The sequence below is a fragment of the Phaethon lepturus genome, unplaced genomic scaffold, assembly GCF_000687285.1.
Source record: "Phaethon lepturus isolate BGI_N335 unplaced genomic scaffold, ASM68728v1 scaffold14362, whole genome shotgun sequence".
NCBI lineage: Eukaryota > Metazoa > Chordata > Aves > Phaethontiformes > Phaethontidae > Phaethon > Phaethon lepturus.
The window spans coordinates 86,471-99,949 of NW_010524192.1; the positions used below are offsets into that span (position 1 = coordinate 86,471).

The following is a 13,479-nucleotide window of genomic DNA, read 5'->3' on the forward strand; positions in this document are numbered from 1 at the left end:
CCCCCCCCCCAAATTAATAAAAATATTCCAGGATGTGAGTACCGGTGCAAGACCACAGGTTAACAAGTTTAGTAATATTAGGGAATTGTTTAATCGCGGAACAGAGTGACCAAAAAATATAATAAACATAGAAAGAGAGAGCATACTTAAGAAGCTGCCTAAAATGTTTTTCTGAGTTGTGACTATAATTTAATGTGTTCTGCTTTGATCAGAGGGCATTCTCGCAGAGAAATGAGAGGATCTTTAAAAACAGAAAGTATACTTCCTGTTCATAACTCATGTGAAATTTAAGTATAACAATTAAAAATTATGCAAATATAAATGTGAAAAGTTGGCTGAGTAAAAAGAACTAATAGAAATTATGGCTACTATGTCTGCTGTCTGATATAGGAAAGATCTATGAGTTATTTAGATTTTTTTCCCTTTCTATTCTTGCATCCTATTGATGAGATGACCTAAAATTGTTTAGCTTATGACAGCTGACAAGATCAGAGACCATGGCAGTATGGCTGCAGGGTAGTGAATTTTTCTTGTTAAATTCACTGAAGGCTTAGGAAGTAAAATAACAGAAATAGGACTGAAAAGTAGGCATTCACCCAGACTTCTGGAAGGATAAAGTCATCTATCATTTGTGCACAAATACTTTCAAAAAAGAACACTCATGCAAAATTAGATCTTACTGAGATAATTTGCAAAAATATTTGGAGCAACCACTCAACATTCTCTTCTGCCACAATTATCTGGAGGGAAAAGCATCTTATTATGGAATTAGTATGAGTTATGATAACAGGGTCAGTTCAGGAAAGGTATGCCATGAATAAAAGCGTGGGCCCTCATAGGTGAAAGCATCTTAAAATTCCAATGTTCCACAAGCCAGCAAATTTGATCTTGCTTAAACATGCAAAAAAACCCTGGCCATTCAGAGCCTCAGGCTACACCACCTATTACTTCTCCATTCCATGATGTATCACCCCACTTCCAGTATGTCAGTTGGAAAAATGAAATTATCAATAACATTAAAATGTTACAAACTATCTTGTAGGTATCAAACTGAAAAGCTGGGGTAATATTACTATACAGCAAAAAAACCTTCAACAGTGCTCTATTGAGACAAAAATTGTAAATTATTTGAAAGACAGAAAGCAAAGATGCTGTAAAAGTGTGAAAATACAGAAATTTAGAGGGAGAGGACAGCACTTTCTGCTTCTCAGTTTCCAGTGAGTCCACAAATTTCAAAGTTAATTGTGTTGCTCTTAGTAAAATAGTTTTTCCTATTAAACATGCAAGCACAAACTCCTATGTAGAATATAATGGAACAGAATACTCCGTTGTCTTTTTTCCCATGCTGCCTTATCTACAGCACACAGGAAGGATGTACAGCATCTTAAATCCTCAACAAGTACCAGGACTGGCAAAGCTGGATTTCTTGTCAGTGTTCTCAGCCAGTGATGGTGCAAAAAAGCACAAAGAAGCTCCACCATTCTCCTCGCTCTGCCTGTACCCAGGAGAGCATCATGCTTCTGTCTCCCTGCACATGCTGACTCTTGTGGAGAGACAGGAAGGAGCAGGTTAGATGGCAGTTAACCTATGTATCAAGACAGAGGAATTTTTTCTCCTGTGCTATCATGAATCCATTTCAGAAATTCAGAAGAATACTTGGTCAGAATCTGCCTGTATGATTGAGGAGTTACTAGGAATTACAGTGTAATTGTCTTCTGTTCCCTGTCATTTCTTGCTGTGATGTGCCTCCAAACAGGTGACCATTTCTTTGCTTATGAGTTACAGAGAACTTTGGTTATAGATCGCTGTTTGGAAATTAACCTAGCTTGCAAAAAGGATTTAAAATCAGTACTCCACATTGTGGCTTTTGACTAAATGATAAACAAATATGGATAGACCAAAATTTAATATTTTGACTCTGAAATTCCATTTATTTGAGTGGAAGCTCTGATCTATACTATTATCTGTTCCCTTGCATCCTTTTAGGAAGGTTTTTTAGTACCAGAACACCTTGTTTCCTTTCCTTTTTGCCCTTCAGCACTACTTAAAAGTATATGCCATCTGTATTCTTAGAAAGTGCCATAAATAAGACAGGAAAAAAAATAGTCCACCCTAGGTAGCTCTTAGTTTTTAGAGCACTGCAGATTTTTACATACCTAGTCATTCTCTCCATTTTTTCCAGTTAGCTCAATCCAGTGGAAACCATAAAGGCATAGCTCAAATTATGAAAGGTTCTGGAGCTTGGCTCTGTGGCAGACTGACATATTTAAAAGAAAGGTTGGCTTTTTATGGAACAGCCATAAGCCCTAAAGTGCTTCAAAAGAAAGAACTGACAGGGAAGGTAGAAAATAAATTTTCACTTATGGAAGCTTTGGTAGTTTCAGATAGAAAAAAAGACTTACTTAGACAATTAAAGGAATACAGTAATGACAATGCTAATGACTCATTTAAAAGTGAGGCTTATTGATAATAGAGTAAAAATTATTCCGTTTGCTGTTGTTTCTCTAAAAATATATTCCAGAATACACAATTCCAGTATTTTTTCCACATACAGCACCTGTCTCATCCCCTTTAATTTGCAATATTAGATTTTTAACTTTTTCTGTGCTTATCTAAAGATACCCGTACATCCAACCCTCCTATGTATGACACATCAGATTAGTCATTATACTTCAACAGATTTTGACACAGGTGCAGAAATGCAGAAACATACTGATCAACAATACAATGTACAGCACAAAACATGGCCAAAACTTTGGATTGTGGTGTCGGTTACTTCTGTATTTCAATATGGTGAATATTCTTTCATCAAAGTGGTACGTTAATGGATTTTGGAAACACAGAGGGGAAAAACGTTCTTGAAAACAGGCTGAAGCACACTTCTACTATAATGAACAAATACAGGAAGGAGTACTTACAAAAAAAACCAAGTTCAAATTAGTACTGAATACAAACTATTAAGTCTGAACTTCAGGTTAGTTCTTTCAGCCTTTTTCTTTACTTGTACACTTGCTGAATGTGTACCCTTCTACCAGCTGGAATCTTACTGAATAAAAGGTATCTTCTCTGTTGATCTGGGTCATGAAAACCACCGACAGTTATCAGGGCTATATCAGAATTCTATTATAATTTTTTATTTCTTTCCAGGGTTCACCAGGGGAACGTGGAGCAGCAGGAACTGCTGGCCCAATTGGTCTACCAGGTCGTCCTGGACCTCAGGGTCCTCCAGGCCCTGCAGGGGAGAAGGGTGCTCCCGTAAGTAATCACAGAGTCACATAAAACTATCACAGCACAGATTTTTCATTCTAGAATGTTACTTTTTCCTGCTCTAATATTTGGCTATTAAACATATCCTCAGAATACCTTACCTATTCCTCTTATATTTACAGTTAAGTAAATACTAAAACATTTATTGTCATACCCCATAACACCCAAGAAGGGTTAAACCTGTTATTATCACACTAGGGAGTGAATATAATAAAAAAGTTTGTTAAATCAGTCTTTCATTAAAACTTTGTACCCAGTCACTGTGCATTACAGTACAAGTGTATTTGTCATTGGCTTCCATTATTACTTAGTGTAACTTTCTGATACATTCTCTTTGCTTTATAGTTTCCTTTCTGGTTTGGGGTTTGTTTGGGGTTTTTTTATTTTGTATTGGTAATGTGACTCCCTGTACTGAATTCTTCATTAGTCTCCTGTGATAATGTGGATCGTTTCCTTTTCTTCAAAACCAGGGTGAAAAAGGTCCTCAAGGTCCAGCTGGACGTGATGGAATACAGGGTCCTGTAGGACTTCCTGGTCCTGCTGGTCCTAGTGGTTCTCCTGGAGAAGATGGTGACAAGGTGAATCATTATAATTTGTATTAGTGCACCTATAAGAAGGTCTGTCAGTACACTTCTCTGGTTGTAGCTTTCCCCACAATCAATGAGGTCATGAAGCAGCTCTTAGCCCTGCCTCCCCCAAACTCCCTCCACCTACTGCAAAAAAACTAAAAAACCCTCTATCATCAGATGTTTGAGGGACAGATGCCATGGGACATTGGGATTTGTGTTCAAAAACTAGTAGACTAACATTTATCCTGGCAAAGAAACAAGAATGAAAGTGTGGCAAAATAAATCAAGGCAGATGATGTCCATATTGATTTTTGCCTGTTTTAGAAACTTGGTTTGGTGAATGAGTAAGATAAAATGTTCTCAGTAATGTATAGCGATTTGGAACCACTGTTGATAGTTTTGAGATTGTCAAAATAATATGTATGCAGCAGAGATATTCTGTTGACTTCTGGCAGAATTTAGGACATAGTGCCTTTCAGGATCATTTTGCATGTTTGCTTGATCCAGCACTGTTCTGTTAGTTAGCACAGGGTAAAGGTAAAGACTTCGAGGTTCGTTTTTATGATGCATGAGTGTTATTATCCCACAGAGACTGTTTCCTGTGACTTAATTTAATTGTCTTTTATTATTATATAAAGAAAGCTTTTTTTTTCTGACACGGTTCCTGGTGATTTGACTAATTTAAAAGTTTTGAAATATTGTACACTACAGTGATAAGCAGTTGTTCAGTCACACATACAGTTAGATGAGTCTGTAAATCAGGGTGCTTTCATTATAAGTTCATACTGAAAGTGACATGAGGAACATAATTTCCTTTATTTAGAGCTCAGTAGCACCATACTTCAAAGCCAGGTCTTGTTGCCCTTTGTAGTATAGCAATCAATATCTGGATTAATATGACATACTATTGATCGATGCAGAATTGCCCCCTTTAGGCCTTCACACTTGAAGCAGCAGCATAAAACACAGAATAATCATATCAAAGAGAACATTTAACGATACTGCAATATTGACTTCAGCTAAGTGTGAAGGAGACCATTTTAAAGAAGTTGTTTAACTTTTAACTTTCAATTCCAGGGTGAAATTGGTGAACCAGGCCAGAAAGGTAGTAAAGGTGACAAGGGAGAAAACGTGAGTAGCAAATTTCTTTGTCCATTACATTCTTCATAAATAAAACGTATTCATGCATGAAGTATGCAGGTAGCCTTGCTACATCAATGAACAGAAACAAAGACACACTTCAAAAATGTTTCTTAAAAATAATGTTGAGTTGTAATGCAATGCTAGAGGTTTGTACTTATAAAGCCACACATATATTTAGTATTTCTCTTATTTCTTGAGCTTACAGAATCATTATAAAATAGGTAGCTAAACTACATTCCTATGCACCCTTCATATATCATTTAAATTCATCCATTCTACATTTGAAGTGGGGAAGACCAAGACTATACATATATTCTCTTACTGTGTGTAACTTCACTGACTGGATTGTGTGAACATACCCAGCTTTATCTTCTTACCCATAATGATGAAGAATATGAAGACTCAGTAGAGAAATTTACTAATATAGTTTTAAAATTTTTGAAGAATATCTAAATCTTGCAGAGCACATTTAACTGATTGCAACATTTCAGAACAGCGAAGACCTCAGATGAAATGGATTATACAAGTTTTCAAATATTATCACTAGGCCTATTAGTGAACTTAGGACTAATCAACCTTTCACTGATTTAATTTGAAATGGTTTTGTCTTCAAAATTATTTCTAACATTCAAGCACTTCCTCTTTTGATTGAGGCCAGAAATATAAAAATAAGCTTTTTTCACTGTAAGATTTGAAGCTAGAAACAAAAGAACTAGCGCTTTTTTTGTTTGATTTTGGTTTCTTTCCCAAAAATTCAGAAAAGGTTTGTTTTTGTTTCTGTTCAATTGCAAGATAAACTGGCATTTTATTTGAATAATTTTCCTTAAGGAAAAAATTGAGAAGCAATTGCAGAAATATTTTTTTAATTATTATACTTCATCAATATTCACAGTTAGGAAAGTTCAGAACTCAGTGTGGGAGTATTCATAACTAAGTGCATATTTACTATCTTGAAAACACTGTGTGTTTATTATAATTAACAACTTCTAGAGCATCATAAAAGTAGATTGCTTCTAAAAATTGTACGAAATTTATAGCTTACACATGATCAGGTGATGTTTATAGGAGGATACATACAAAATCAAACAAATCAGAGTTTTATGATAATTTCATAGCAAAAAAATGTGGAGACAAAAGTTGCAAAAAAATGACAAGGGTGTTTTATTTTTAAGGATAAGCTTGTCCTTTTCAATTATTTATGTGAGAAAGATTTCTGCAGTTTCCAGTGCAGAAAGCACGTACTTTTCACAATGCTGTTTTAATAGATCAAATCACAAGTGCTATGATATACTATTTGTAATGCCCTGTTAACACAAGGAATACAATATTATATATATGGATGAGAGAACACTTCTATTATAAACCAATTTTCCAAGAAACATACATGTAACCACGTTGTAAACAAATTCAGCTTCAGACTAAAATGACGCTTGTATAATCTAAGCTGAATGCTTTGGTTAACTTGCTAAAATTAATTTTTAAATCTACAGACTTGTTCCCAGTTAACTGAAAATCAGTCTTAATCTATTCACTGTTGTGCTTACAAACCAGCTGTGGGATATACAGAGATACATGGAGCTCCTCTTTGTCCACCTAAAAAAGTTCATTACAGTACAGGCCCTGCGTACACAGAAAAATCTGGTATTTTAAGGAAAGGGCAGAGGAAGTATATGAAGCCGGTCATGATCCAGTTCCACTTTGGGCTTTGCATGTGATCACATGCATATCCTTCTGTTTTCCCCTTTGACATGTCTCTTCATTAGAGATGCTTCTGCCTCAAAGAAATTCAGAAAAAACACATGCTGCATTTTTCTATTTCAGACCATTTTAGCGTATGCTGAGCATTAGACTGTGACCACAGTTCCCATAGTGAGTACTAATGTATTCGGGCATGTTCCAGCAGACCTGCTTTATAAATAAAGTGTCTGCAGCATTAACATTTGAGAATTTATTGTGTACTCTCAGTCTCAAGGTTTAAGGCATTTGGGAATGTAATACGTTTCCTTGAAATACAGGATTCCATGTTCAGGCCTGCTTAGTTGAAGTGAAAGTTACCCCATTTCAAGTCATGTATTGAATCCTATTTGTGCTCAGTTGCACAGCTGTCAACCCTAACGATTTCAGAATGTGTTTATTTCAAATCTGCTTTCCTTCCAACACGCTGACAGATGTATATTGGGGCAGGGAGGAAAGGCCTTGTTGGTCAGTTCTGAAAGATTTTGAAGCGGAAGTACTAGTTCTGAAATCACAGGACATAAAGAATAGATATTCACAATACCGAGACATCCACAAAAGCCTTGGTGGGCATTTAGAGCCTAATCACAGCAAGGACCCTGAGCAAAGAAGAACTGATCCCGCTTTCCTGTTTAAGAAGAGCTGGAAGAATCGAGCTGGGGGTTTAACTATACTGTGCCTAACAAAAAATACTATGTTGTAATATCCTAGGTAGGGATAGCACAAGTTTATGCTGTTGTACATCCTCTCTTAAGCTTCAAAACTTCCACTGCTACCACAGGTGCCTTTATTAATTGAAGATTCTCTCCCAGTGATTCTGATCAGTCTCTCCCCATTTGCCCTCCAGAGCAATGGAAAAGAGTGGCCATGTGTCCAAATAACTTCTCATTAATCAATTGCAAAGTACCTTCCAACAAGACTTTATGTCAAAATCTCATTTAAATGAGATTAAAAATGTGTAGAACTCATTCTGGGCCCTATAAAATGAAGGACCAGGTAGAAGCATCATGCAGAGTGTAGAAGCAATCCATTCTGATATGATTATTTTTTTTATTCATGCATGTTAATTCCCTTTCTCATGGTAACTGTCCCAGTCAACAGGAGCATTCCCAGGAGTCCTTTCATTTGGATATGTCACTACAGAGGCTATAAAGCTTTGTTTTACCTATTGCCATCCACTATGTGATGAAAAGAAAATTCTAAAAGAGAAGAAATATATAGCTTGATACTTCAGACTCCCTAGAAAATAAGATACTCTAACATCTATATAGAACTCAAAGAAAGAAATAGACTGCAAGACTTAAATAGTCCCTTTTCCTAATCTCCCTATATAGGGCAGAATAATCTAATTTTAGCCCTAGCAAGGTCTTTAAATCCAAGCATTATTCTGCATTAAATTAGAATTCCTAGCCTAGAGACTGCAAACAACTTCTTTGTCATCTGAAATAGCAGATTAGAATTCAGCTGTTGCCAGGTGTAAAGTTTTATGCTTTCTCAGCTTCACTCTTTATCAGCCTAATCTCTCTAGCTGGTGCAAAAAAACAGATTCAGCCTAGCACATAATTTTAATCCCATCATAAACTATTATCTTGCATTCCCATACTCTCAGAGTTCTTCATTACATCACATCTGCATAACTGCCTCCCAAATTATGCACAATATAACTTAGAAAGTTATTATTCTGTAAGGAGACTGAAAAAATTAAGAAGTTCCTCTCGGAGACATATTTTTTGCCATTCTGTTGAAAAGAGACTTATTATAAAAGAAGATGTGACTCCCAATGCTCAGTAAGAACTTAAGACTTTTTCATGTTTCCAGGAGGTCAAAATAAGCTTTGTGCTGTTTCATAAAAACTTACCCAAATAATAATAGTTCTATTTAAAGAGAGATCATTATATGACACTTTGAAGGTTGACTTTTTCCACACAAATCTCATTGAAAAGTCTGATATTTTTAATTGTGAAAAAAAATATTTTTCACTTTGATTCATATTTCCATGGGAATCTATTTAAATATTCTGAAATATTACAGCTGTGCTTTCAATAAATGCCAGTATTAAGTCTATTATAGATGTGCAAATCTGAGTCTTTGAGAGATAAACAAATAATGATTGTTTGTACTGAATGGCAAAGACTTGTGAATAATGCTACATTCTCTATGGAGAAATGTAGAAATGCTTAACAGACCTTGATAGTGCAAGTAGGGTTGCCTCTGTATTTGCTTTTAATCTCATTCCAGATGCTATAATCACTAAGTTTTCCTTTTGGATGTTTGTTTGTTGCAGGGTCCTCCAGGTCCACCAGGTCTCCAGGGTCCTGTTGGTGCCCCTGGTATAGCTGTAAGTAGCTTATTCAGAGCAAACCCTAATCTTGCCATAACTCATCTGATACTTAGATGTTCTTTGAACTGCATGCTTCTTACTCAGGAATCGCTTTCAAATCACTATTAACAGTTCTATCATCGTCCTCTTACTTGCAGTTGTTTGTTTATTGTAAACAAGCCTGCATAGGTGTTATACAGCAGGTGATCTACAGCGGGGCAATAATTTTAAGGAATTATTAAAAATTAAATAGTGTAAATAGTGAATGGGGCCCATCCTTTCAGTGAACTTGTTTGATGGTTTGTATGACAGTCAGTGGTAAAATCAGCTCAGTACCAGATGCATTTACAATATAGTATCTCTTTTTAAAGTCCACTTGATACCAGGTAGATTGATTTTTATTTTTATTTTTATTTAGAAGGCTTTGAATTCTTCTACCATGAAGATTGGTAGAAGTATATGCTACTCATATTTACTAATACTAGGTATTCAACAGCTAGAATGTTTATGCAGATGTGAAAGAGAAGAGGTATTCAAGGAAAATTTTTGTGACATATGCAGTATTATTTTACTTACATTAAAACCATGCGTATGCACTTCTATTCTATTTGTACGACAGATTTCATTCAATCAAGGTGGTGTACATGCATTTATAAAGACATTAGGAATGACCCTGAGCCCTCTTGTAGTTGTTTTCCAGTGATTTCAGTGGAGATTTTTCTGTTATTATCAGACCTGTGATATTTTTGCTTGTTGCTGTTTCCAAATAGGGAGGTGATGGGGAGCCAGGCCCAAGAGGTCAGCAAGGGATGTTTGGGCAAAAAGGTGATGAAGGTCCTCGAGGCTTTCCTGGCCCCCCAGGCCCTATTGGCTTACAGGTAAATTCCTTTATTCCCTCCACTTGTAAGAACCTTGATTTCTGTGTCAGAAACTGAATGAGTATTGTCTTCTATTAAATAAATTATAGCATCATTGCCTAAGAACTGAAAGATCCCATATTCATAGAGTTCATGCATAAATAGCAGACTTAACGATGAAGGAGATTGGTAAGATGCTCTGAAACTGAACTCCTGGCTACCATAGACTGTAGAATTCCATTCAGTAACTCATTCATTTATAGAGTCCAACAATTTTTGTTTTAACAAGAGCACTTCTTTTTACTGGAGATACACATTTTAAATAAAAGATTCAACCTGGAGGAGTATTTGACATGTCCTAGTCATTTACTGTATTTTCATATACACATGGTTTTGGCAACATAGTTTGTTTCTCAGTGATACCATCACAGACACTATTTGTGTTCTGAAAGATTAGCAGAACTCCATGATGCTTATACACTGCTGCCATTATTGCCAGGTTGCTATAGTTTCATGTTTCTTCCTCTTAAAATTGTTATTTTATGAGTCAAAAAACACAAAGCAAGTATACAGTAAAATGTAGGCTTCTCACTGCTGCATCCAGAGAACTACAGTTGAAAACTCCTACTTTTTCAAAAATTTAATTTACTTAAATATAACAATACAAAGAACAAGATGTTTAGAACCTTTAGTTCATTGGCACATAATTAACATTAGAGGACAGAGCACTTTGAAACTATTTCTAATCCATGCATTAACCTGTGATATGAATCATATATATACTCTCTTTTAAAAAATGGAAAATTATAGCAATAGTGTTTGAATATATTAAATAGAATGTCTCCTTTCTATCCACCATGCGTGAACTGACTCATCTTTTTCGCTAAGCCAACTTTTAACCTGTACCTATAATTTTTTAAATTCTATTACATAATGCAGTTCACAAAACTTACAATGAAGTTGCAAACCTCCATGGAAGATAAACAGTTCATTACTGCACCAACACTTAGGTCTTTGTAGATTCACATTGCCTTTGAAATTGAAAATGTCTTTATTTTCAGAAATAATAACTTGGAAAAAAAAGATCCCTAAATTTTGTTATGAATTGTTAAGTTTTTTACTATTTTAAAGAGAGTAAAATAATAATCCTTGGTATTTTTCTCAGATCTAGGATACAGTTTCAAGTGATGTTTTTCAATACAAGCCACTTTCACATTTTAAATTTAATGAGCCCTAAGCTACATAAATATAAAAATCAATTAGGTTGAGACTTACACAAATGAAATATTTCAAATAAGGAATTTTATTTCTCTGATTAAGATTTTAATTTTAATATGTTGATCCATGGACCGAGATCCCATATAGGCTAATTATATTGAAGTATCATTGAGAAATCAGGAGTTTCTTTTATTTAGTAATGCAATTCTCATGGTAATTATGAACTGTTGAGGAGTAACAACTTCCTCTGTCTTATATATAATATTCCATGGTAACTATATCACACTTACTCCAGTTAAATTCTACTGATATTGCTTATGTTGGACATTAAGTAAAAAGTATTTTTGTTCATAAAAGTGAACACTGGTAATTTTGAATATTTATTACCTTAATTGTGAATTTCCTTGCTATTTAATTTTGGTAGTGTTTTAGAAAATAAGCAAGTTTCTAACAAAAGGAGCTGAAAGTAAAGAAAATCTGAAAAACTCTGTGGGCCTATCTAGGTTATCTTATAATCAATTTATGGCAATTTTACTTCAATTTTGAAATATTAAATGACAAACACCTCAATTACTTCTTGCCAAAAGGAACTGAAAGGATTCCCAAAATGCTATGTCCAATAATGCATGAAATACTGATTCAGTGAAATCAGTTGGAGTTTTTCAATGTTGAAATAGGAGTTCAACAAATGGCTCTAGAAAGTCTTTTCAAAGACAGAAATATCAAATAAATGTTTAATTGCCTTTGAATTTTCATAAATACCTCCTCTGCAAGCAGTTGAATGAGCTGTTTAGGTTTATCATGACCATGAATCATAATGGATAAGGCATTCAACTTCTTAAGCTAAATGTCTTTTTCTTAGGGTAGAACATAGTGGACTGTTGTCAACTGGAAGATCTAGTTTATGTGAGGCAGGATTCATCTCTCTAAAGACTAGTCATCCAGTCCAAGTCTAGGCTCCTGCTCTAATCACTCTTTACAACAATTAGCTACAAACTTGTTTAAAACTCCTAACAGTGAAGGAAAAAGTTAAAGTCAATTCAAATTTCATTTGTTCAACTACTACAAGGTTACAAAAAGTAAACACGAAGAAAGTTAGAAAGTAATAAAACTACCTGTTATCATAACCCTGGCACTACTACTCAGCATGTACTGTAATCAATACATGTTACTGAAGATAGTATTATCAGCTATGGGCTTCCATCTTAATAGAATACAGTCTAGTATTTTTTAAAATAAGCAAGGATTATATAGAAAAACTACTGTCTCACTACATGAACTAAAGCTGTCTTTTTTCATGCTGATTATCTAATAGTAAACAGGCTTTCACAACAACCACAATGCAGTGACAGGTCAACCAAGTTTTCTCAGTAGTAGACAACAGAGACATACAATGTTTTTAGAAAAGGTTTATCTCTGAATTTTGACAAGCCTTTCTACTGTTCAGATTGCGTCAAAGTAGGAGGGCAGCTGAAGAATGGTTAGTTTATACTTCATACTTTTTTAGACAGCTTTGTAGCAAAGATGGCAAATCTTGCTTTCCAATCTGGTTAGATATAGTTTGATACATACTTTGAAAGTAGCAGAACCCAGGAGGTGCAATTTAGAACCAGATCTTAATGTAATGTAAATCAATATAATGCTATTGACTCCAGATCCAGGGGTTCTGCTTTTTACAGAAGCCAAGCTTTGACCCTACATGTAGGAATGCCCATCTTAGGGCTTCTAGCCGGGATAACATTATACTAGATACCAGTATTAGCATCAGCTACAGTTTAATTCTCTTGATGTTTGCTACTAGTCAAACTTTGACCCTTTGCTTCTAAGGATAGGTTTGCATAACCCAATGTGATGCCTCTCAGCAGGATTTGTTACCTCCACTGGACACTTTATTAAAGTCATTATACAGCTCCCATTACTGAAGTAGCTTAGACATCTTTGCATACCACTTCATTGTGCTGCACTAATCATGTTTTCTTCACATATATATGTGTCATAGCATAAAATCAAATCATCCAAATGTCTGGATAATGATGGCAGTGTTTTTAAAGTCAGCCACCCTAGCATTTCTGTGCCTGGTTTATTTTCAAAAATTTTCTACCTCACCTGGTTTAAACATCCTAGGATTACCTATACATTTGCTGTTATATAAAAAACCTTTTTTTTTTGTTTTAATGCAAATAGGTTTTGTTTTCTTGTTCCCCCCCACAAGGTTCACATGTAGATCTGATTTATATTGTTTCATATTGATTCATAACTCAGTATTCCAGGTACCATACTAACAGTTTTATTTACTCTACCATGTGTTCTAGGGTCTGCCTGGCCCACCAGGTGAAAAGGGTGAAAATGGTGATGTGGGCCCAATGGTAAG

The 13,479-nt window shown here is 35.1% G+C and overlaps 1 protein-coding gene across 1 annotated transcript in view; it reads left to right on the plus strand.

The window, feature by feature from the left end:
- The window catches only part of COL11A1 (collagen, type XI, alpha 1), a gene marked incomplete at its 5' end in the record, with an annotated part of 123,912 nt that overhangs the window by 78,547 nt on the left and 31,886 nt on the right, over positions 1-13,479 (plus strand). Inside the window, 6 exons of the mRNA XM_010282362.1 lie at positions 3,148-3,255; positions 3,738-3,845; positions 4,914-4,967; positions 8,998-9,051; positions 9,804-9,911; positions 13,421-13,474. Coding sequence (XP_010280664.1) covers positions 3,148-3,255; positions 3,738-3,845; positions 4,914-4,967; positions 8,998-9,051; positions 9,804-9,911; positions 13,421-13,474 — 486 coding nt within the window. The remainder of the gene's footprint in view (positions 1-3,147; positions 3,256-3,737; positions 3,846-4,913; positions 4,968-8,997; positions 9,052-9,803; positions 9,912-13,420; positions 13,475-13,479) is intronic.